Raw genomic sequence first — 25,772 nt, 5'->3', positions numbered from 1 at the left:
CTCTGTAAGGCAAATTGTTTAAAGTCAAAGATTTAATGTGTCTCAGAGGGGCTAGGTACTCTTATAATACCATTTTTTATTGTGGTTTTTACCTCCTTATCCAAAGCCTTCTATCATTTTCAATCTGAGAAACTTTTCTTTTACTGAAATGAAACAGTTGAATGGATTTTCAGTCTCTCTTCTCTTAATTTATTCCATTGACTCCAAATATATTTAATTCCTCATTTTTGTCCTCTTATACCTAACACTCTATTCCAATGACACAAGAGAAAACTCTACACATGGACATCACAAGATGGCCAACACTGAAATCAGATTGATTATATTCTTTGCAGCCAAAAATGGAGAAGCTCTATACAGTCAGCAAAAACAAGACTGGGAGCTGACTGTGGCTCAGATCATGAAATCCTTATTGCCAAATTCAGACTTAAATTGAAGAAAGTGGAGAAAACCACTAGACTATTCAGGTATGACCTATATCAAATTCCTTATGACTATACAGTGGAAGTCCGAAATAGATTTAAGGGACTAGATCGGATAGAGTGCCTGATGAACTATGGACAGAAGTTTGTGACATTGTACAGGAGACAGGAATCAAGACCATCCCCAAGAAAAAGAAATGCAAAAAAGCAAAATGGCTGTCTGAGGAGGCCTTACAAATAGCTGTTAAAAGAATAGAAGTGAAAAGCAAAGGAGAAATGGAAAGATATACCCATTTGAATGCAGAGTTCCAAAGAATAGCAAGGACAGGTAAGAAAGCCTTCCTCAGCCATCAATGCAAAGAAATAGAGAAAAACAATAGAATGGGAAAGACTAGAGATCTCTTCAAGAAAATTAGAGATATCAAGGGAACGTTTCATGCAAAGATGGGCTCAATAAAGGACAGAAATGGTAGGGACCTAACAGAAGCAGAAGATATTAAGAAGAGATGGCAAGAATACATAGAAGAACTGTACAAAAAAAGATCTTCACGACCCAGATAATCACGATAGTGTGATCACTTACACTCACCTAGAGCCAGACATCCTGGAATGTGAAGTCAAGTCAGCCTTAGGAAGCATCACTACGAACAAAACTAGTGGAGGTGATGGAATTCCAGTTGAGGTATTTCAAATCCTAAAAGATGATACTGTGAAAGGGCTGCACTCAATATGTCAGCATTTTTGGAAAACTCAGCAGTGGCCACAGGACTGGAAAAGGTCAGTTTTCATTCCAATCCCAAAGAAAGACAATGCCAAAGAATGCTCAAACTACTGCACAATTACACTCATTTCACACACTAGTAAAGTAATGCTTAAAATTCCCCAAGCGAGGTTTCAGCAATACATCAACTGTGAACTTCCAGATGTTCAAGCTGTTTGTCGAAAAGGCAGAGGAACCAGAGATCAAATTGCCAACATCTGCTGGATCATCGAAAAAGTGAGTTCCAGAAAAACACCTATTTCTGCTTTATTGACTATGCCAAAGCCTTTGACTGTGTGGATCACAATAAACTGTGAAAAATTCTGAAAGAGATGGAAATACCAGACCACCTGACCTGCCTCTTGAGAAATCTGTATGCAGGTCAGGAAGCAACAGTAAGAACTGGACACTGAACAATAGACTGGTTCCAAACAGGAAAAGGAGTACGTCAAGGCTGTATATTGTCACCCTGCTTATTTAACTTCTATGCAGAGTACATCATGAGAAACGCTGGGCTGGAAGCACAAGCTGGAATCACGATTGTCGGGAGAAATATCAATAATCTCAGGTATGCCGATGACACCACCCTTATGGCAGAAAGTGAAGAAGAACTAAAGAGCCTCTTGATGAAAGTGAAAGAGGAGAGTGAAAAAGTTGGCTTAAAGCTCAACATTCAGAAAACTAAGATCATGGCATCCAGTCCCACCACTTCATGGGAAATAGATGGGGAAACAGTGACAGACTTTATTTTTCTGGGCTCCAAAATCACTGCACATGGTGATTGGAGCCATGAAATTAAAAGATGCTTACTCCTTGGAAGGAAAGTTATGACCCACCTAGACATATTAAAAAGCAGAGACATTACTTTGCCAACAAAGGTCCATCTAGTCAAGGCTATGGTTTTTCCAGTGGTCATGTATGGATGTGAGAGTTGGAGTATAAAGAAAGCTGAGTGTTGAAGAATTGATGCTTTTGAACTGTGGTGTTGGAGAAAACTGTTGAGAGTTCCTTGGACTGCAAGGAGATCCAAGCAGTCAATCCTACAGGAGAGCAGTCCTGGGTGTTCATTGGTAGGAGTGATGTTGAAACTCCAATACTTTAGCCACCTGATGCGAAGAGCTGACTCATTTGGAAAGACCCCGATGCTGGGAAAGATTGAGGACAGGAGGAGAAGGGGATGACAGAGGATGCGATGATTGAATGGCATCACTGACTCAATGGACATGGGTTTGGGTGGACTCCGGGAATTAGTGATGGACAGGGAGGCCTGGCGTGCTGTGGTTCATGGGGTCGCAATGAGTCAGACACGACTAAGCGACTGAACTGAACTGATACCTAACATAGCTCTTCTGTCTTCTTTAGGCTCTTCTCCAGCTTTCAGCTCATTGTAGACTTTATATTTTCTGTAAATCAATGATTCATCTTATTAAAAATGGAAATCTAATTTTTTTGTCTAGTCACCTCCTACCATATCACATGGCATTAACTTATGTATATAGAGCATAATCCTAATTCTTGATGTGAAAGAAATGAGTATATTCCATGCTTTTCCCTTAAATTTTTATTTTGAAAAGCTTTAAACTTAGCAAAAATTTAAAAAAATATATAATGAGCACTGGACCCTCCAATTAGATTCCATCTTAAACATTTTGCCACATTTACCTTCTTTCATAGCATGCACACACACACACACACACACACACACACGTGGTTATAAACACCACAGCTTTTCAGCCATAAATATTTGACATAAAGTTTCTTATATTAAGGACTTTATCATATCTAAGAAAATTATAATTACATTATACTATCCAGTATCTAGTCCATATTGAAATTTGTCCATTTGGCTACAAAATCTCTCCTGTTCCTTCCCCTGATTCTTTTTAAATCCATGATTGCATGTTGTTGTCATGCCTTTTTATTGTTTTTAATCTGGAAGAATTCTTTTTTAAAAAATTACATTTTCACAAATGTAAAAGTTAAATTACATTTGTACAGTCCCTGCCAGGTTTCTTGTACAAGATGCCAGATTCCAGTTTTATCTGCCTGTTTCCTTATGTTTTACTTGTTAAATTCCCTATGTATCTCAGCCTTGGCACTACTGACATCTTGGATCAGGTAGCTATCTCGTGTATTGCAGGATGTTTAATATTTTCCTGTTCCCACCAGGTTATAACAACCAAAATGTCTCTATACATGCCCAAATATGCCTGGAGGGCTGGTGGTGGAGGTTTAGATAGGGATCTAGAAGTTCACTCAAATTCGGGGTTAACAACTTTTTCGAGAATATTTGTCATATGATGTGTATTTCTGATTGCACTGTATCAGTAAGCACATAACATCTGATTGTCCCATTATTGATTAGCCTTGATTACTTATTTAAAGCAGTCACTTTTTTTTTAACATACAGGTATGTTTTTCCCTTTTATAATAAGGGAAAAACAGACTTTTGATACTTTAACAACTTGATACTTTGACACCGAGTGAACATCCTGTACTCCTACTATCTTTCACCCAGTGACTTTTGGCATTCTCCAGTCTGAATCAATTGTGACTGATTTGCAAAATGGTGATTTTCTAATTCTATTTTTTGTTGTACATTTACTCTCTGGTATTTCTATGAAAGAAAAGTTTTCATCCTTCCCTTTATTTATTTCTACTGGCACTTTTAAATTCATGCATTTTCTTTACCCAATTTTTAAATTCAATTATTCCAATTACTTTTTTTGAGGCTTATATTATCTCAAATTCCTCCAGTGGGAATCTTCAATCCATTCTTTAAGCATTTCTTACCATAAGAGAATTTAATGTTTTATGGAGAATTTTAATAAAGTTATTGTTAAGTACCACACAATGGTAAATTCTTATTGTATACACTGCACATGAAACCATATATTTAGCCAGTGAAGAATTCTGATTGGGACAACATATTAGTTTCACATTTTGACTACCTGATGGAAGAGCAGACTCAGTGGAAAAGACTCCGATGCTGTGAAAGACTGAAGGCAAGAGAAGAGGGTAGCAGAGCATGACATCATTAGGCAGCTTCACAAACTCACAGGACATTAATTTGAGTAAACTCCCTGAGACAGTAAGGAACAGGGAAGCCCAATGTGCTGCAGTCCACAGGACCACAAAGAGTTGAGGACAGGACTTAGCGACTGAAGAAGAGAAAATTCTGTTTCACAACCAACAAAAATTATCAGCCATTTAATTTTGATTCATCTATGTGAAAGAGAAAGTCGCTCAGTTCTGTCTCACTCTTTGCGACCCCATGGACTATACAGTCCATGGAATTCGCCAGGCCAGAATACCGGAGTAGGTAGCCTTTCCATCATCCAGGGTTTCTTTCCAAACCAGGGATCGAACCCAGGTCTCCCACATTGCGGGCGGATTCTTTACCAGTTGAGCCATAAGGGAAGCCCAAGAATTCTGGAGTGGGTAGCCTATCCCTTCGCCAGGGCATCTTCCCTACACGGGAATCTAACTGGGGGTTAGATCCTGCATTGCAGGCAGATTCTTTACCAACTGAGCTATCAGGGAAGCCCTTTGAGTCATCTATTCACCTTCAAAATGGTAAATCTTCTCCTGACTCCAGGATATTTTGAAGTGGATGTCGCTCAGTCCTGTGTGACTCTTCGCGACCCCATAGACTATACAGTCCATGGAATTCTCCGGGCCAGAATACTGAAATGGGTAACCTTTTCCTTCTCCAGGGAAATCTCCCCAATCCAGGGATCGAATCCACGTCTCCGGCATTGCCGTCAGATTCTTTACCAGCTGAGCCACAAGGGACGCCACGAGGGATATTTTGAATGGTGCCTATAAATAGAAATACACAGATATAATACGTCTCGCCCAAACATTGTATACAATTCTAAAACTGCTTCAAAATATGTTTCATTAAAATCAGTAACTAAGCAATGTGCTTGGGCACACATTTCAACAGCATCCCAGTTAAGCAACATATCGTGATTTTAAAACTATGACTTTTGGGAAGCCCAAACGAAATAGGTCAGTTAAAATGAAAACAAAATTAAGGAATTTTAGCTTCACTCTGTAATTATCCCCCTCTTTCTGTGAGAGTCGGTTTCCTCCTCAGTCTCAGGTGTGGCTCTGCCGGGTTTCACAGACTCTGCTCTAAGTTCATGTTGGTGATGATGAAACAGATGAGGTAGCTCCGGTTATAGGGCTGAAGGTTTTAACAGTCTCCCCGCCGGACTTCACAGCTTGGACCAGCGCCACTCAGAAGAACCTTTCTCCTCAGCGGCCGCAGGAAACGACGGTGGAAGGCAGGGACAACTCTAGAGTATCTCCCGGTCCCACAGCCCCTTCCGCCTGCTCCTTTGATTGGCTGGTGTGAGTCTCGGCCGCCCAATCCCGTTGGAACGTCTCCCGCGCCGCTCGGCGCCGTCGCCGCGCATGCACATTCCGGACCCGCCCCTCGTTTCAGCCCGGAGAGCCGGAGCAGGGCACCGGCACGGGGTGGGCGGGAACTAGGCCTGGCAGTACCCGCGCCGACGTCACAGCGCCGCGCCGGGGCCTGCACGGGCCCGGTGGGAGAATAGCGTGAGAGACAAGCACAACACAGCTCCCCGAGTTCCCACATCCCTTAGGTGCAGGTCTTCTTGGGTGCACGCATTCACTTTCATTGTAGCGCGGGACCTGGACAGTCCGATTTGACTCTGCGGAATAGAAAAAATTCGATTATATTGTTTTCTCTGCACCCGGGCAGATGGAAAAGGGGAAGGAATCGTTATAAGAAAGTAGCTTTTCTCCCGTGTAGAGTGGGTCGGGAACACTGTCCCTTTGAGCTTCACTGTAGGAAACGCGGCCGCCTCAGAGCCTAGCTGGCAGCGCCTTCCCGCCGCCTAGCGCCTCAGCTCTGCCCTCGGGAGGCGGCCGCCTGTGCGCGCTGGGAACGCAGGCTTCTTTTCTGCCGCACAGAGGACCGCCCCACGGGTCTCCACGGCGTGAAGCTCGGGAAAGTGAGCCTGGCGACGTGCAGCCGGCCCTCCGCCGCGAGGCCGCGCTGACAGACCGGCCTCGGCCCGTCCTCCGCGCACCGCCGCCCCCGGAGCGCGACGGGCTCGCAGCCGCACGCCGGGCCGGCCCCCGCGGCCGCTCGGAAAACGCGGCGAGCGGAACCCGCACGCGGAAGCGCCCGCCGCACTGAGCATGCCCAGTCGCAGAGCCGACCGGAGGAGTTTTTTTCTTTTCTTTTTTCTTTTTCTTTCTTTTTTTGGGGGGTCTCAAGTAGCAGGCCTCCCCCAGCCCCCTAGCCGAGCCCCCCAGCATCCCGGCATAAGCAGCTACCATGGCCGAGGCTCCCGGAGCGGCGCTGTCCCGGGCGGGTTGGTAAGTGGCGGGTCTCCCGGCCGCGGGTGCGGGCCGGGCCCGAGGAGGCCGGGGCCGGGGCCGGGGCCGGGGGCGCTGGGTGCGTGTCGGGGTAGGCAGAGGCGCCGCGTGCCCTGGCCTCTCCCGGGGCCCCCCGGCCGGCTCCGCCCCCGGCGCCGCGCGGAGCCGAGAGAGTCCCCCGGCTCCCTGCGAGGCGGTGGCGCGGCCTGGGCCCCGGGAGGCGGGCGGCGGGCCGCAGGGAGGCCGAGGACGCGGGGCGGGCGGCGGTGCAGGCCCGGGTGTTCCCACGGCGCTGCCGCGGCGGGACGAGGGGAGGCGAGGGCTGGGGAACCGAGCGCGGCAGAGCTGGGCGAGCGCCGGGCCCGCGCCCGCGCCCCCTCATTCCCAAGTACAGCACGGAGCGGGGATAGCCATCCTCTGCGGCGCACACAACTTCTGAGGCTGAGAATGCCCGCACTGGAGACTCGGGTGGATGCTCCCTAGAACTTTTCTTGAAAGGATGACGGTGTTCTGATTTTTAAGGACGCTTTATGTCAAGATTTTAGGATGAAAACAAACAAAATATACGAAAGTAAGCAGTTTCTGGAACTTCGGCCATGAGGGATATAAACATATAGCTTTATTTCCTAATGCTTTTCCAGGCCTGCATAGGCACAGTCTGGGATGAAAGGTGGCAAGGAGGTTGAAAAAGATTTGCCCCTGCTCGCTGTCTTAGCGCTAGGAGAAGGAGGCATTAAAACAGCAAACACACAAACAGGGGGAATTGTGGTAAACTGTACAGAGGTGCAGGCAAATGTGGTATGGAATTGGAGAGGAAGGAAAGTTGATTTCCTAGAGAAGTGGACTTGGAAGTCTGGTGAGGAAAAGGTTTTCTGGATACAGAGCCGCTGGAGATAAGGCAAGGGGAGGTAGGAAAGAGCTTATTGGCTTAAAGTACTGACATTAAATCCCTATGGTTCCTGGAAGTAGAAGGGTGTCCAATGAAGAGTAAGACCTTAAAAGTTAGTGGCCAGATTGTGCAGCCTACGAGTGTCTAAAGGATGGATTTGATTTTATGAATAAAATTTTTGGTTAGAGTACTGTAACACCTGTGTTTTGAAGACGCTGCTCCTGGCTCCACAGATATCTCATTTTAGAGGTGTACAGATTAAAGCAGAGAATTGTTAAGTAACTTAAAAAAAAAAATGACATAACTGGAAAGTGATAGAGTTGAATGCTGAGGACAGGGGTCTGGTTCCAACTCTGGTGCTTTTAACTGTTCGTGTTCTTACAGCTTTTGCATAAAACAGCATTACCATAACAAACTGTAGCTTAAAAAGTCACTTTTTTTTTTTCAGTTTTACTTTTGTTGTTCTAACTTTATACATTCAGATTCTTCACCTCACAGTGTTGTCTTGAATAATCTTGTATCACTCTTCTATTTGAGTTGTCCCCCATTCTTAGTGAGCCTTAGTTCTTCAAACTACTTGTGTGAATTCATTTACAGTCTTTTGTCTGCTATCCAGCGTGATGATGCCACCCGTGTCAGAAAGACTAGTATCCTTATTTTGGTTCAAACACATACTAAATTGTTCTTTGGACTCTTATTTAAGATCCTTAAATGTGGTTAAACACCATCTTATGTTTCTGTATATATGGAATGGTGGGAAATATTGTAGATTCTTAGTAAAACCTGGTAAAATTGACCTTGGATGGCAGTGCCCCTGACAGTCAGAATTCTCTAACCAGGGTCTCTACCCCAGCTTAGCATTTTTCTTGTCTTTATTTTATTATAAATCCTCAGTAATGTTATTTTGTGACATTTGCTCTCTTTACATGTTTCTTACTCCAAACTGCTGCTTTTGAATGGCAGGGATTCATAAAGGCAGAAGTAATCAGATCAGATCAGATCAGTCGCTCAATCGTGTCCGACTCTTGGCGACCCCATGAATCACAGCACGCCAGGCCTCCATGTCCATCACCAACTCCCGGAGTTCATTGAGACTCACGTCCATCGAGTCAGTGATGCCATCCAGCCATCTCATCCTCTGTTGTCCCCTTCTCCTCTTGCCCCCAATCCCTCCCAGCATCAGAGTCTTTTCCAATGAGTCAACTCTTCCCATGAGGTGGCCAAAGTACTGGAGTTTCAGCTTTAGCATCATTCCTTCCAAAGAAATCCCAGGGCTGATCTCCTTCAGAATGGACTGGTTGGATTTCCTTGCAGTCCAAGGGACTCTTCAAGAGTCTTCTCCAACACCACAGTTCAAAAGCATTAATTCTTCGGTGCTCAGCCTTCTTCACAGTCCAACTCTCACATCCATACATGACCACTGGAAAAACCATAGCCTTGACTAGACGGACCTTTGTTGGCCAAGTAATGTCTCTGCTTTTGAATATGCTATCTAGGTTGGTCATAACTTTCCTTCCAAGGAGTAAGCGTCTTTTAATTTCATGGCTGCAGTCACCATCTGCAGTGATTTTGGAGCCCAGAAAAAGAAAGTCTGACACTGTTTCCCCATCTGTTTCCCATGAAGTGATGGGACCGGATGCCATGATCTTCGTTTTCTGAATGTTGAGCTTTAAGCCAACTTTTTCACTCTCCACTTTCACCTTCATCAAGAGGCTTTTTAGTTCCTCTTCACTTTCTGCCATAAAGGTGGTGTCATCTGCATATCTGAGGTTATTGATATTTCTCCTGGCAATCTTGATTCCAGCTTGTGTTTCTTCCAGTCCAGCATTTCTCATGATGTACTCTGCATAGAAGTTAAATAAGCAGGGTGACAATATACAGCCTTGATGTACTGCTTTTCCTATTTGGAACCAGTCTGTTGTTCATGTCCAGTTCTAACTCTTGCTTCCTGACCTGCATACAGATTTCTCAAGAGGCAGGTCAGGTGGTCTGGTATTCCCATCTCTTTCAGAATTTTCCACAGTTTATTGTGATCCACACAGTCAAAGGCTTTGGCATAGTCAATAAAGCAGAACTCGATGTTTTTCTGGAACTCTCTTGCTTTTTCCATGATCCAGCGGATGTTAGCAATTTGATCTCTGGTTCCTCTGCCTTTTCTAAAACCAGCTTGAACATCAGGAAGTTCACGGTTCACATATTGCTGAAGCCTGGCTTGGAGAATTTTGAGCATTACTTTACTAGCGTGTGAGATGAGTTTAATTGTGCAGTAGTTAGAGCATTCTTTGGCATTGCCTTTCTTTGGGATTGGAATGAAAACTGACCTTTTCCAGTCCTGTGGCCACTGCTGAGTTTTCCAAATTTGCTGGCATATTGAGTGCAGCACTTTGACAGCATCATCTTTCAGGAGTAATAGGTGAGGCTAATAAGACTATCTTCCTACGAGTTTGGGGGTGATTCCTGGTGAGTTTTGAACTCATGAGACTTGTGAAGAAGACAGGAGGATGTCTTAGGCTTATAGTTGGCATGTATTAGATCTTATATTTAAGTAGAGATTTATTATGTTAATATACGGAATCTCAAAGGTATACCTAGAGAAGAGTACTGGAAGGAGAATTTCTGGCCATAGAGCTGCTTTGACCAGCTCATCCAGTTCTGACATCTCGAGTTTCCTATGACTCTTGGGATTCTGTCTTGTCACTGACAAAACCATTTTTTTTTTTTTTTTAAGTACTCAGTCTCTTCACTTAATTACTTGTAGGACCTCAAAAGAAGTAGATGCTAAAACACTTCAACTATTATTATCTATTCTGTCAGTCTCATCTAAAATAGTAGGTTTGAGAAGTGTTTGCTACTTCACTTCAGTGAAGTCACTTCAGTCACTTCAGTCATGTCTGACTCTCTGCGACCCCATAGACAGAAGCCCACCAGGCTCCCCCATTCCTGGGATTCTCCAGGCAAGAACACTGGAGTGAGTTGCCATTCCCTTCTCCAATGCATGAAAGTGAAAAGTGAAAGTGAAGTCGATCAGTGGTGTCCGACTGTTAGTGACCCCATGGACTGCAGCCTACCAGGCTCCTCCGTCCGTGGGATTTTCCAGGCAAGAGCAACTGAAGTGGGTTGCCATTGTTTAGTGCTGAGTAATTTATGTTTCTGAAATTTTGATCTTCAGGAGGTGCAGATGGTCTTGATCTATTCCACTTTATGTTATTTTTTTTCAGCACATATATATTTTTTTCTTTTAAGCCCTTAATCGTCATTATAATTCCCACAAAAAGCCAGTATTTTAAAATAAAACTCCCAATAGCAGCCACCCTGGCAGACTACAATAATTTTTTTTTTTTCTTTGTGGCTAGTAGCACAGAAAGTGCTAGGTTTTGCTGATTTCAACTTAAAAGTTTCAGGAACTACTCTAGTATAGTGACAATGTTTAAATACTGCATAAAATTATACCTTCAGTTGATTTAAGTTGCTCAGTCATGTTTGACTCTAAGGACCCCATGGACTGCAGCACACCAAGCTTCCCTGTCCATCACCAACTCTCCGAGTTTGCTCAAACTCATGTCCATCCAGTCAGTGATGCCATCCAACCATCTCATCCTCTGCCGTCTCCTCCTTCTGTCTTCAGTCTTTCCCAGCATCAGGGTGTTTTCCAGTTAGTCCACTCTTCACATCAGGTGGCCAAAGTACTGGAGTTTCAGCTTCAGCATCAGTCCTTCCAATGAATATTCAGGACTGATTTCCTTTAGGATTGACTGGTTGGGTCTCCTTGCAGTCCAAGGGACTCTCAAAAGTCTTCTGTAACACCGCAGTTCAAAAGCATCAATTCTTTGGTGCTCAGCTTTCTTTATAGTCCATCTCTCACATCCATGCATGACTCTTGGAAAAACCATAGTTTTTACTAGATGCACCTTTGTTGGCAAAGAAATGTCTCTGTTTGTTAATATACTGTCTAAGTTGGTCATTGCTTAGTACTCTTGCCTGGAAAATCCCATGGACGGAGGAGCCTGGTAGGCTGCAGTCCATGGGGTCGCTAAGAGTCGGACGCGACTGAATGACTTCATTTTCACTTTTCACTTTGCACTGGAGAAGGAAATGGCAACCCACTGTAGTGTTCTTGCCTGGAGAATCCCAGGGATGGGGGAGCCTGGTGGGATGCCATCTGTGGGGTCACACAGAGTCGGACACGACTGAAGGGACTTAGCATAGCATAGCTTTCCTTCCAAGGAGCAAGTGTCTTTTAATTTCATAGCTGCAGTCACCATTTGCAGTGATTTTGGAGCCCTCCAAAATAAAGTCTGTCACTGTTTTCATTGTTTCCCCATCTATTTGCCATGAAGTGATGGGCCTGGATGCCATGATTTTAGTTTTTTGAGTGTTGAGTTTTAAGCCAGCATTTTCACTCTCCTCTTTCACTTTCAAAAAGAGGCGCTTTAGTTCCTCTTTGCTTTCTGCCATAAGGGTGGTGTCATCTCCATATCTGAGGTTATTGATATTTCTCCCTGCAATCTTGATTCCAGCTTATGCTTCCTCCAGCCTGGCATTTTGTATGATGTACTCTGCATAGAAGTTAAATAAGCGGGGTGAGAATATACAGCCTTGACATACTTTTTTCCCAGTTTGGAACCAGTCCGTTGTTCCATGTCTGGTTCTAACTGTTGCTTCTTAACTAGCATACAGATTTCTTAGGAGGCAGGTAAGGTGGTCTGGTATTCCCATTGCTTCAAGAATTTTCCACTGTTTATTGTGATCCATACAGTCAAAGACTTCAGTGTGGGCAAAGAAGTAGAAGTAGATGGTTTTCTGGAACTCTCTTGCTTTTTCTATGATTCAACAGATTTTGGCAATTTGATCTCTGGTTCCTCTGCCTTTTCTAAAGCCGAGTTGAACATCTGAAAGTTCGTGGTTCACGTACTGTTGAAGGATTTTGAGCATTACTTTGCTAATATGTAAGATGAGTGCAGTTGTGCGGTAGTTTGAACATTCTTTAGCATTGCCTTTCTATGGGATTGGAGTGAAAACTGACCTTTTCCAGTCCTGTGGCCACTGCTGAATTTTCCAAATTTGCTGGCATATTGAGTGCAGTACTTTCACAGCATCATCTTTCAGGATTTGAAATAGCTCAACTGGAATTCCATCACCTCCACTAGCTTTGTTGGTAGTGATGGTTCCTAAGGCCCACTTGACTTCACACTCCAGAATGTCTGGCTCTATGTGACTGAGCACACCATTATGGTTATCTTTGTCAGTAAGATCTTTTTTGTGTAGTTCTGTGTATTCTTGCCACCTCTTAATATCTTCTGCTTCTGTTAGGTCCATACCATTTCTGTTCTTTATTGTGCCCATCTTTGCATGGAATGTTCCCTTGGTATCCCTAATTTTGTTGAAGAGATCTCTAGTCTTTCCCATTCTCTTGTTTTCCTATATTTCTTTGTGTTGATCGCTGAGGAAGGCTTTCTTATCTCTCCTTGCTATTCTTTGAAACTCTGCATTCAGATGGGTATATCTTTCCTTTTCTCCTTGCCTTTAGTGTCTCTTCTCTTCTCAGCTATTTGTAAGGCTTTCTCAGACAACCATTTTGCCTTTTTGCATTTCTTTATTTTGGGGATTGTCTTGATCACTGCCTCCGTCCATAGTTCCTCAGGTCCTCTATCAGATCTAATCCCTTGGATCTATTTGTCACTTCCACTGTATAACCATAAGGGATTTGATTTAGATCGTACCTGAGTGGTTTTCCCTACTTAAGTCTGAAGTTTGCAATAAGGAGTTCATGATCTGAGCCATAGTTAGCTCCTGTTCTTGTTTTTGCTGACTGTATAGAGCTTCTTCATTGTGGCTGCAAAGAATATAATCAATCTGGTTTAGTTATTCACCTTCTGGTGATGTCCACATGTTGCATCATCTCTTGTGTTGTTGGAAGAGGGTGTTTGCTATGACCAGTGCATTCTCTTGGCTAACTCTGTTAGTCTTTGCCCTGCTTCATTCTGTACCCCAGGGCCAAACTTGTCTGTTATGCCAGGTATCTCTTCATACTTTTGCATTCCAGTCGCCCAGGATGAAAAGGACATCTTTTTTTTGGTATTAGTTCTAGAAGGTCTTGTAGTTCATCATAGAACCATTCAGCTTCTTCAACATTAATGATTGGGGCATAGACTTGGAATACTGTGAAATTGTACCTTGGTGTTCTGTAATGCTTACTTATATGCATAGAACGAGTACTGAGAGAAGACATTTGACTACCTTTGTCTGAATGGACAGATTTACGTCTCTTTGTTTCTCTTGAGGTTTCTTTAAGGGGAACTTATGTACTCCAACCTACCTTTTATGGTAGGTATGTTATGGGCTTCCCTGATAGCTCAGTTGGTAAAGAATCCATCTGCAATGCAGGAGACTCTGGTTCAATTCCTGTGTTGGGAAGATACGCCGGAGAAAGGATAGGCTACCCACTCCAGTATTCTTGGGCTTCCCTTGTGGCTCAGCTGGTAAAGAATCTGCCCACAGTGTGGGAGACCTGGGTTTGATCTCTGGGTTGGGAAGATTCCCTGGAGAAGGGAAAGGCTACCCACTCCAGTGTTCTGGACTGGAGAATTCCATGGTCTGTATAGTTCATGGGTTTGCAAAGAGTCAGGTTTAGCGACTTTCACTTTCACCTAACTTTTGGCTTATTTTTTAAAGAAAGAATCAGCCTTTCAGATTTTTCTTTCTTTCTTCTTTTTTTTTTTTTTTTTTAAATTAACAGAGTAATGTATTTATTGGGGGCAAAAACCCAAATTGAACTGTATAAAGTGAGAAAAGTTTAAAAAGTCTGGTCAGGATCACAAAGCTAAACCTTGAAGTGAAAACTAGAACCCAAGTCTTATCATTCATGAGAACTCTTTTAAAAATAGAAACATGTTAAGGGAATATAATCATCTGTATTTATTTTGGAAAAAGATATTTTTTCTTTTTATATAGAATTAGTGATTGTATAGCTTAACTCCCTCAGTGTGCAGATCAAGAAGCTGAAACACTGGCATCAATAATTTACTCAGAGATATAAGGGACAGAATGAAAAGAGCCTAAATATTCAGAATAATATTCAGAATAAATATTCGGAATAAATATTCAGTACTGATTTTCATTAAGTCCTGGTGAGCACATTTAATTTAAATTGTTGATCAAGTAGAACACATTTTAAAATTGAGAATTGGATTTAGCCATTTTTTGATATGTAAATTTGCTTTCTTCTCTGGGAAAGATTGATGCTTATTCTGAGGAGTGATGCTGTTGGAAATCAAAGAAACCTTTACCTTTTGGTGGTTCACCTAATTACTGATTGGACTTATGTAAAAATCTGGTGAATTCTGTATTTTGGAATCTAAGAATATCTGAAAAAGTAAGGCATTATTTTCATATATTTGACTTATCCAGAAGTTTTGAGTTCAAAACACCATAAATAATCATTAGAAATAATGCATTTCCATTTTATTCTGAAAAAAGACGTATTTTCTTAGAAACCCCAGGTTTCTAACATCCAAAGTTTATCTTGGTTGTGCTTTGAGGTGTTTTGTTTGGGTAGGGCAGAGTTGGAGGGAAAAGAGAGGATGAATACAAAGGTCATCTTCTTATCTTGACCCCCTTGAATTTCACTTCCCTTTTGGAGTTCTCTTTCCTTGGTTACTGGTGCTACCCCCAAACTGCTATCTTCTGGCCCAGGGGTATACCAGACTTCATTCCCTTGATTTCACCTTTGAATAAGAAAGGCTACAAGTATAAATGTCTTTCCCAAGACAATACTAGAGGAGAGTATTTATTTATGGGATAAGTAGAGGAATAAAAGCACAATGTCAGTATAGATTATAAAGTAAAGGCTCTCTTGTGTTGAGAAGCCTGGTCTATTATTCCTTGTGTTGCTTTGAGATAGTGGCTCCAAAGAGCAAAGAGGTGGAACAATTTCAGGACATTTTGCTGGAATTTGGAATTCCTAGCTTTTGACCTATCCACAGGTAGAGAGCTTCCTTTTACATCCTATCACTTAGAAACTTCCTCCAAAGCATATCAAGACCAAATAAGTCAAATTCTTGTTCAGTAGCTACTCTTGCATTTTTCTTGTTTGTGTTTTTTTTTTTTTTTCCTGAGAGACACACCTATTTCCCAGGAGATTGCTGGTGAATGAGCTCAATTTTCAAGTCAGGAATGATCTTTGTAGCATCATAAAAATAACTATACCTGCATATAATATACTCTTGGTAATAGTCAAGCATAAGAGTTTATGCAAAGGGTATCATAAGTTTTGGTCCCTCGTGCTTCCTTGGTGGCTCAGATGGTAAAGAATCTGTTGGCAAATTGGGAGACCTGAGTTCGATCCCTGGGTTGGGAAGATCTCCTGGAGGAGGGCATGGCAACCCACTCCAATATTCTTGCCTAGAGAATCCCATGGACAGAGGAGCCTGGCAGGCTACAGTCCATGGGATTGCAAAGAATTGGACAACCCTGAACGACGAAGCACAGCACAGCACAGCATTATTCCAGCATAGCTCTTAGATATAGGTGTCTTTGTAAAGAATTTTGATAGTTCTTTATAAGGTTGTATGCTTAGTGCAGGATTTTTTTTTATTTTCTAAAATTTTAAAATACTTTACCATTTTTTAAATCTGTATAAAGTGTCTTTTTTTAAAAAGATGAATATTTTTAATGATAGGTACCATTCACATAGGAGGTAGACATCATAAACCATTAGACACCTTAATAACAAAGATACATAAAGCAAAAATCAAAAGAAATATAAGGGAAAAAATATATAATCATAGACAAATTAGCATTTCTCTGAGAATATTTTGTCAAATGCAGAAAAAAGAATAGGAGCATCTTGAATGATGTCATTAATTTACATTTAATAGATTTATATTTAATTAATTTATATCAATCATATCCTACACAAATATACTTAAAAATTTTCTATCTCATATGTTGTTATTAGAGGTCCATAGGACATTTAGAAAAATTGGCATAAAGATAAACATTACTAAATTTCAAAAGTAGACTTCTTTTTTGCGTGTGATTTATTTATACATATACATGTATTATTTTTGAAATTATTTTCCACTATAAATTTTTTACAAAATATCGACTATAGTTCCTGGAGCTATACAGTAAATCTTTGTTTCTTGTTGCATATCTGTTTTGTTAAATTAGAAATCTAGCCTTTTATTCATACTAAGTAAAATAAGTGGAATCAAAACATCATACATTTTTTAGTTAGGCAAAAATTCATAAGTTTTCTAAAATATAATACATATTATATATATATATATATATATATATATATATATATGTATGTATGTATGCAAAAGCTTTTCTGCTGTGCTTGATAAGGAAATGGCATCCCACTCCAGTATTCTTGCCTGGAGAATCCCAGGGACGGAGGAGCCTGGTGGGCTGCCATCTATGGGGTCGCACGGAGTTGGACATGACTGAAGCGACTTAGCAGCAGTAGCAGCATATGTATGTATGCAAAAACTTTTCTGCTGTGCTTGATAAAGACTTGGGAAAGAACCTCGGAAAAAAAAAAAAAAAGATGGAGAAACTAGAAAACATAAACTGAATGAAATGAAAGCACTGAATATGAAATAGAAAAAGTGAAACAAACTAGATAAAGGTAAAAGATCCTCCTATAGTCCAGTTGTTTTTAAACATGGCTGCTCATTAGAAATATATCTGGAGCTCTTAGGGGGAAAAAAAAGAGCAGTACATGGACATTTGTATTTTTCAAAAAGTTCCAAGGTAATTCTGATATGCATCTGGATTTTAAAAAGTGATTACAGGTTTTCTATTAAATGGTAGTTTTGGTGATACAGAATTCTATAATTTTCCTGTTAACCAATCATGATACAATGGTATTAAGTGAGTAATAGTTATGTAATCACAATAGTGAAGTGAAGTGTTAGTTGCTCAGTCATGCCCAACCCTTTGTGACCCCATGGACTGCAGCCCACCAGGCTCCTCTGTCCATGGAATTTTCCAGGCAAGAGTACTGGAGTGGGTTGCCATTTCCTTCTCCAGGAGATCTTCCCAACCCAGGGATCGAATCTGGTACTTCCACATTGCAGGTAGATGCTTTACCATCTGAGCCACCAGGGAAGCCCACAATCAATAGCCAGACAAAAAATAAAAGATTATTACCATTGCAAGCCATAATGAGAATGTGATTAACCTAACGATATAAAATAATTACATATAATTTGGGGGATTAAGCAGCATACATGCCCATGTTTTCATTTGCTCAGCCAGTCTATGTTTTTTGCTTGGTGCATTTAATCTATTTACATTTAAGGTAATTACCAACATGTATGATCCTATTTTCCCTGATGCTGGGAAGGATTGAAGGCAGGAGGAGAAGGGGACAACAGAGGATGAGATGGTTGGATAGCATCACCGACTCAATGGACATGAATTTGTGTAAGCTCCGGCAGTTGGTGATGGACAGGGAGGCCTGGTGTGCTGCAGTCAATGGGGTTGCAAGGAGTCTGACACGACTGAGTGACTGAACTGACCTGAACTGATGATCCTGTTGCTGTTTTTTAAATTGTTTTGGGTTTAAGGCAATGGCAACCCACTCCAGTACTCTTGCCTGGAAAATCCCATGGACAGAGGAGCCTGGTAGGCTGCAGTCCATGGGGTTGCTGAGTCAGACATGACTGAGCGACTTCACTTTCACTTTTCACTTTCATGCATTGGATAAGGAAATGGCAACCCACTCCAGTGTTCTTGCCTGGAGAATCCCAGGGACGGGGGAGTCTTGTGGGCTGCTGTCTATGGGGTCGCACAGAGTTGGATATGACTGATGCGACTTAGCAGCAGCAGCAGCAGCAGCAGCAGCAGCAGCAGCAGGGCTTCCCTGATAACTCAGTTGGTAAAGAATCTGCCTGAGATACAGGAGACCCCAGTTCTATTCCTGGTTTGGGAAGATCTGCTGGAGAAGGGATACACTACCCACTCCAATATTCTTGGGCTTCCTGTGTGGCTTAGCTGGTAAAGAATCAGCCTGCAATGTGGGAGACCTGGGTTTGATCCCTGGGGTTGGGAATATCCCCTGGAGAAGGGAAAGGCTACCCACTCCAGTATCCTGGCCTGGAGAATTCCGTGCACTGTATAGTCCACTTGGTTGCAAAGAGTCAGACATGACTTCACAGCTTTCCCTTCACTCTGTAGGTTGGACTTTTCCCTCTCTTGTTTTCTGCCTAGAGAAGTTCTTTAGCATTTGTTGTAAAGCTGGTTTGGTAATGCTGAATTCTCTTAAACTTTTGCTTGTCTGGAAAGCTTTTGGTTTCTCCATCAAATCTGAAGTAGAGTTTTGCTGGGTAGAGTATTCTTGATTGTAGATTCTTCCCTCTCATCACTTTAAATACGTCATGCCATTCCCTTCTGACTTGTAGAGTTTCTGTTGAGAAATCCACTGATAACCTGACGGGAGTTCCCTTGTATGTTATTTGTCGCTTTTCCCTTGTTACTGTTAATATTTTATTTCGGTCTTTTATTTTTATCAGTTTTATCACTGTGTGTCTTGGTGTGTTTTTCCTTGGGTTTATCCTTCCTGGGACTCTCTGTGCTTCCTGGACTTGGTTGATTATTTTCTTTCCCATGTTAGGGAATTTTTCAGCTATTATCTCCTTAAACATTTTCTCAGGTCCTTTCTCTCTCTCTTCTCCTCCTGGGACCCCTATAATGTGAATGTTCATGTGGTTAATGTTGTCCAAGAGGTCTCTTAGGCTGTCTTCATCTCTTTTCATTCTTTTTTTCTATATTCTGTTCTGTGGCAGTGATTTCCACCAGTCTGTCCTCTGGGTTATTTATCTGTGCTTCTGCCTTCGTTATTCTGTTGTGAATTCCTTCTAGTGTATTATTCATCTCTGTTCTTCAGTTCTTATAGGTCTTTGGTAAACATTTCTTGCATTGTCTCAATCATTGCTTCCTTTCTTTTTCTGAGATCATAAATCATATTCACTATCATTATTCTGAATTCTTTTTCTGGAAGGTTGCCTGTCTCCACTTCATTAAGTTGTTTTTCTGAGGTTTTATCTTGTTCCTTCATCTGGGAAGCCCTGATAGCTCAGTTGGTAAAGAATCCACCTACAATGCAGGAGACCCAGTTTCGATTCCTGGATCAGGAAGCTGCATTGGAGAAGGGATAGGCTACCCACTCCAGTATTCTTGGGCTTCTCTTGTGGCTCAGCTGGTAAAGAATCTGCCCTCAATATGGGAGACCTGGGTTTGATACCTGGGGTTTGGAAGATCCCCTGGAGAAGGGAAAGGCTACCCCCTTCAGTATTCTGGCCTGGAGAATTCTGTGGACTGTATAGTCCATGGGGTCACAAAGAGTGGAACACGACTGAGTGACTTTGACTTTACTTCATCTGGGATGTAACTTTCCACTTTTTCATGCTGATTAATTTTCTGTAATGGGGTTTTGTTTTAGTCGCTGTGGAATTGCGGTTCTTCTTGCTTCTTTTGTCTGCCCTCTGATGGAGGAGGCTTAGAGGCTGTGTCTTTGGTTTATGTTGTTTGTGAAATTATAATGTCGAAATGTAATAAGTGTTGTTGACCTTCTGTCTCAAAATATGTTATGTATTACCGTGTATTACCTGGTTGCTTCTGTAAAATGCCAATAATGACTGTGTATTCTGTTAAACTACTTAAGTTTTCAGGTTTGAAGGTGCTATTTGCAGTAATTTTTTTGGTGAATAACCTATAAATCTAGTTTCAACTGCCTGTAGACTTGACTGCCTCAAGCATAAAGGGGGTATAAAAATAAACTTGCTACCTCAGCAAGTTGAAAGTAATTTTCTCCTCATGCAGCAGCATTTGCTAGATCAAGTAAAAATTGCATAGTAACATTTAAGAACCATAAAAATATAACTATATCTTTTTTTGGCTTATGCTTTCTCTTTTTGACAAAAGAAGAACATTAGCATCTTGACTTACCATGTTAAATCCTGTCTATCTAGAAATTCTGACTTTTTGAAAGGTATAGGATCTAGAACTAGCTGAAGAGCAGTTTACTTCTGTATAATTTTTAGAATAGGCAGACTGCATATTTAGCAATGTAAAATTTTTCACGTAAAATTTGAGAACATTTGTGAAGTCATAAAATGACAAAAGCAGAGAAGAGAGCAGAAGTGTGTGGTGATAAAATAATAAAGTAAATCAAAGATACTCACAGCAGATACTCACAGGTCAGGTAGAGAAAGAGGAAAGAACCACACTATACTCTAGGGCTGGACAGAGCATACATGTGCCTTAGTACTGTAACCCCTGCATGGGTTACACCCATGCTCATGGGTGTGACATATGTGAGTACTGCTCATGCATTTTTCAGTTTTACACCCTTTTATGTGGAGACAGTAGCTATTTTAATCTCAGTATAGTGCTACTGAATGTATGACATCTTTGTAACAAGAAGTAAATTTAATGCATTAATTCAGGAAGGTATGTAACCCTGTAGTATTGTGTTGGAGAAGGAAATGGCAACCCACTCCAGTGTTCTTGCCTGGGAAATCCCATGGGCAGAGGATCCTGACAGATTGTAGTCCCTGAGTCTGCAAAAGAGTCAGACATGACTCATGACTAAACAGCAATAGTAATGTGTATAATCGGAGAAGGCAATGGCACCCGACTCTGATACTCTTGCCTGGAAAATCCCATGGATGGAGGAGCCTGGTGGGCTCCAGTCCATGGGGTCGCTAAGAGTCGGACACGACTGAGCAACTTCACTTTCACTTTTCACTTTCATGCATTGGAGAAGGAAATGGCAATCCATTCCAGTGTTCTTGCCTGGAGAATCCCAGGGATGGGGGAGCCTGGTGGGCTGCCATCTATGGGGTCGGACACGACTGAAGCGACTTAGCAGCAGCAGCAGCAGCAGCAGCAGCAATGTGTATAATAAAATACAAGTAGTAAATATTTATGCTTCTTCTACATAAGGCACTGTGTTTGTTGTTAGAATGATGTACAGGACAGAATTTGAACATGTTATATCCTGGTATTTTGCTTCCAGGGTGTTGTTGAGAACAGTTAACCCACACTTAGAAAGTCTGGAATGTTTTCCAGAACTAGTGATGTATAAGGAGGGTATGTTATATATGCCAACTCAATATGGTATCTAGTCTTTGGGAACAAAAACAGGGCAGATTCCTTGATGTACTCATTTAACAAATAATTATTGAACATCTTGTTGTGGCAGGCACTTTGCTGTAGTAGTATAATCAGAGGTAGTTTATGGGAAGAAATCCATTAACTGCATATTCAAACATACTGCATTGGTAGAATATACTAGAGAGGAGAAAGGACATGACTCCATAAAAGCGAAATTTGGTGTCTTCATGGTGATCAGAGCATGCTTCCCTGAGACCTGATAAGTGGGAATTTGACCAAGTTCACTTCATGGCAAATAGATGGAGAAACATTGGAAACAGTGACAGACTTTATTTTCTTGGGCTGCAAAATCACTGCAGATAGTGACCACAGCCATGAAATTAAAAGACGCTTGCTCCTTGGAAGAAAAACTATGACCTACTTAGACAGCATATTCAAAAGCAGAGACATTACTTTGCCGACAAAGGTCTGTCTAGTCAAAGCTATGGTTTTCCAGTAGTAATGTATGGATGTGAGAGTTGGATCATAAAGAAGGCTGAGCACTGAGGAATAGATGCTTTTGAACTGTGGTGCTGGAGAAGATTCTTGAGAGTCCTTTGGACTGCAGGGAGATCCAACCAGTCCATCCTAAAGGAGATCGGTCCTGAATATTCATTGGAAGGACTGATGCTGAAGCTGAAACTCCAATACTTTGGCCACCTGATAAGAAGAACTGACTCACTGGAAAAGACCCTGATGCTGAGAAAGACTGAAGGCAGGAGGAGAAGGAGATGACAAAGGATGAGATAGTTGTATGCATCACTGACTCAATGGACATGAATTTGAGCAAGCTCCGGGAGTTGGACGGAGTTGCAAAGAGTTGGACATGACTGAGTGACTGAACTGAACTGAATGGGAAAGCAGCATAGGTGAAGACTATATGACAGTAGGAAGTATGATTTAGTACCAAGAAATGAGGTACCAGTATTAATGGGGGTGAGACAGAGAGGCGGTGTAGTGAGATTGGGCTGGGAGATACCCAGGGACTAGATCAAGTATCTTGGGCCTCATAGGTCACAGTAAGTTCTGTTTTTATTTTTAAGCAATAGAAATCAGTTGAAAAGTTTTATTAGGTGAAGGGAGGGTTGAAGTAGGGGCTACATCTTCATTATGTTTTGAGGTATCCTTGCATTGAAGAAAATGGATTGGAGCTGCTGCTGCTGCTAAGTAACGTCAGTCGTGTCCGACTCTGTGTGACCCCATAGACGGCAGCCCACCAGGCTCCTGTCCCTGGGATTCTCCAGGCAAGAATACTGGAGTGGGTTGCCATTTCCTTCTCCAGTGCATGAAAGTGAAAAGTGAAAGTGAAGTTGCTCAGTCGTGTCTGACTCTTCGCTACCCCATGGACTGTAGCCTACCAGGCCCCTCCATCCATGGGATTTTCCAGGCAAGAGTACTGGAGTGGGTTGCCATTAGGCAGGAGTAAATAGATTGGTGGTGATGACTGAGGTAGAGAGCAGTAGGTTGATTTGAGAGATATTTACGGGGTAAAATAAACAGAACTTTTTGATGAATTGGATATGGGAGTGAGAGAAAAGGAAGTGTCAAGGGTTTGATTTCTTGGTTTCTGGCTTGTATACCTGAGTTGAATACAGTACAGTTAGACAGGAACTGTTAGAAGAGGACCACATTTTTGAGGGATGAATCATGAATTGAAGTTGGACATTATTTGAGTGTGAGGTGCCTTTGAATCATCTAAAATAAGATGCCATTTGGACATTAGAAAATACTAATCTTGAACTCAGAAGAGAAGACTGAGTTAAAGATATACATTTGCGGTCATCTGAGTATAGTTCAAGGTGAAGCAGTGCATGGATGAGATCCAGGCTGCACTGTCCAATATAGCAGGCATTAGCCGTGTGTGGCTGCTGAACAATTGAAATGGGTCTAGTCCAAATTCAGATGTGATGTGAAGATAAAATACACACTGAGTTTGAAAGCCAGTACAAAAATGGAATGTAAATATCTCCAATTTTTATATTGTTTGCATATTGAAATAATATTTTCAGTATGTTGTGTTAAATATATTATTAATATTAATTTTACCTATTTCCCTTTACTTTTTAAAATATGGTTACTAGAAAATTTCAAATTACATATGTGACTTGCATTATATTTTCTCTAAGACAGCAGTGATCTATGATCTAAAGACCGGTCTTTGAGTAGGAAGAGGCTAGTTTCAAGCAGTGAGGAATTTCAGCATTTTTAGAAAATAAGCCTTTAAGGAGCAGCCAGAGGAGGGAAAGCATAAGAAGTCATTGACTTTTCAAGAAGAGAAAATGGATATAATCTCTAAGAGTTCTGTGACAAATTATTTGATTAGGTTAGCATTAGTTTATTGACTTGCTGGTATTATAGTTTTAGAGCAGTTTTTAAGACATACTTTATAAATTTAAGTTATCTGAACGTCATTTAAAAAAATTCTTCCCAAATCCCCCAAAACTCCTTTAAATATAAACTGCAAATAAAACTCAGTTGCAACTTTTCAGAAGACAATCTATCATGAATATAAAGTGAAGATGTTAAGGAAAGACATTTTTATTTTGCGAAATTTCTAAGCAGGACCTTGAGAAATTTGAAAACTATCTAATATGAAATAGCAAACATGAATATTGATGGGAAAAGTTGCTAAATAAATTTACCCAACATTTTATAATGAATATTGGAATTGATTCTCTTCAAGTATTGTTTTGAGAGAGAGATAATCATGATAAAGTTAATGAAATAATTTTACCTTTTTCTCTTAAATATATTTTGATTTTAGAGTCAAACTAAATAAATATTTGGCTTTTCTAATTAGTTGAAATAGTTTGAGTTGTTGTTTTGTAAGCTCCTGTGAGGTGAGGATCAAGTCTATTCATATTTCTGTAGTATTCCTAGCATTTAGCAGGATGTAAGGTATACAATTCAGTTCAGTCGCTCAGTCATGTCTGACTCTTTGCGACCCCATGAATCGCAGCATGCCAGGCCTTCCTGTCCATCACTAACTCCCGGAGTTCACCCAGACTCACATCCATCGAGTCAGTGATGCCATCCAGCCATCTCATCCTCTGTCGTCCCCTTCTCCTCCTGCCCCCAATCCCTCCCAGCATCAAGGTCTTTTCCAATGAGTCAACTCTTCGCATGAGGTGGCCAAAGTACTGGAGTTTCAGCTTTAGTATTATTCCTTCCAAAGAAATCCCAGGGCTGATCTCCTTCAGAATGGACTGGTTGGATCTCCTTGCAGTCCAAGGGAAAGGTATACAATAGGCACTTAAATGCTTGTGGAATGAATGTTAGCATCACCTTAATTATTCTTGGTATCTTTCATCGTATAGTTTTTGTGTTTTCAAGGGACATTAAATTTCTTCAAGTTTTTTGTAGAATAGAAAATTGTAGTTTCTGAAATGAATGTTGTAAAATGAAAAAAACAGCCCTAGCAATTTTATGACAAATGTAATCTCCACAGGAGTACAGGCAATGATCTGTTACACAAATATTTCTCTATTGATACTTATTTCTAACTGAATATAAAAATATAGTTACAAGTATGTATTTGTATTTAGTTAGATGTAAAGTTTGAAATATGTTGATAAATTTTTTTTGCTTGGAACAACCAACTGCTTCTGTAGGGGCTTTGAAATGTTCTCTTTCAAAGCAATATTAATAGAACTATTTTCAAAAGCTCATTAAGTCAGTATATGTTTGTCCTAAGTCCTAATTATTTTCTCATACATTAGATATTTTATGAGATAAACCACTAATTCTTATTTGTCTTTTTGATATTTTAGAATTAATTGTTAGCTCCAGGTCCCTGGTTAACAAGGTGTTAGGATGATGAGATTGTAATTTATTCTAGGGCCTTTGATGAGGCAAAGAAGTATGCATTTAGGCACTTACCTAGTCAGGATTGGCGTAGGCTCCCAGTCCACCAAGCACACGTTGCTCTTTTATTATTTAAATTATGAACACGGAAAAAGACCATGTATATGTTACTAGTTAGAACACAAAGCACGTGAAATAGGCTCCTTCTCAGTATCCAGTTTCAGTGGCTCTTTCTGCCTGAGCTGGGAGCCTGAGTTGGTATAAAGGGACTCCTAATCCTATGGGTTTACCATGATCTTTTTCTGTTGCCTGCTGATTCCTCAGTCTGTGCCACTCTCAATTTTGAGTAATAATGAGATTTCTTCAGGGTTGT

At 41.3% G+C, this 25,772-nt stretch overlaps 2 protein-coding genes across 4 annotated transcripts in view; one reads left to right on the top strand and one right to left on the bottom strand.

Moving 5' to 3' along the window:
* Nucleotides 1–2,728: 2,728 nt before the first annotated feature.
* Nucleotides 2,729–7,451, bottom strand: LOC113902163 (translation initiation factor IF-2-like). Its single transcript, XM_027557101.1, has 2 exons — nucleotides 6,499–7,451; nucleotides 2,729–5,867 (listed from the first exon to the last, which is right to left on the bottom strand). The coding sequence occupies exons 1-2, from the start codon at nucleotides 6,920–6,922 to the stop codon at nucleotides 5,632–5,634; spliced, it is 660 nt and encodes a 219-aa protein (XP_027412902.1). The 5' UTR covers nucleotides 6,923–7,451; the 3' UTR covers nucleotides 2,729–5,631.
* TDRD3 (tudor domain containing 3) overlaps nucleotides 6,331–25,772 on the top strand; it is a 226,752-nt gene continuing 207,310 nt past the window's right edge. Inside the window, exon 1 of one of the 3 annotated variants that reach the window (XM_027557099.1) lies at nucleotides 6,331–6,540. In XM_027557099.1, coding sequence (XP_027412900.1) covers nucleotides 6,361–6,540 — 180 coding nt within the window. In that variant the 5' untranslated portion in view covers nucleotides 6,331–6,360. The remainder of the gene's footprint in view (nucleotides 6,541–25,772) is intronic. The other 2 variants (XM_027557098.1, XM_027557100.1) reach the window with 2 other exon arrangements.

Source organism: Bos indicus x Bos taurus, chromosome 12 (genome assembly GCF_003369695.1).
Source record: "Bos indicus x Bos taurus breed Angus x Brahman F1 hybrid chromosome 12, Bos_hybrid_MaternalHap_v2.0, whole genome shotgun sequence".
Classification (NCBI taxonomy): domain Eukaryota; kingdom Metazoa; phylum Chordata; class Mammalia; order Artiodactyla; family Bovidae; genus Bos; species Bos indicus x Bos taurus.
Note: the sequence above shows the minus strand (reverse complement) of the source record. Positions and strands in the feature narration are given on the sequence as shown.

Excerpts from the sequence above, each read along its gene's own strand:
- LOC113902163 (XM_027557101.1), bottom strand. The coding sequence starts at position 6,922 with ATGAGGGGGCGCGGGCGCGGGCCCGGCGCTCGCCCAGCTCTGCCGCGC. Across the intron at positions 5,868-6,498 it reads CTCCGGGAGCCTCGGCCATG|AGTCAAATCGGACTGTCCAG; the intron begins GTAGCTGCTTAT and ends TCTATTCCGCAG.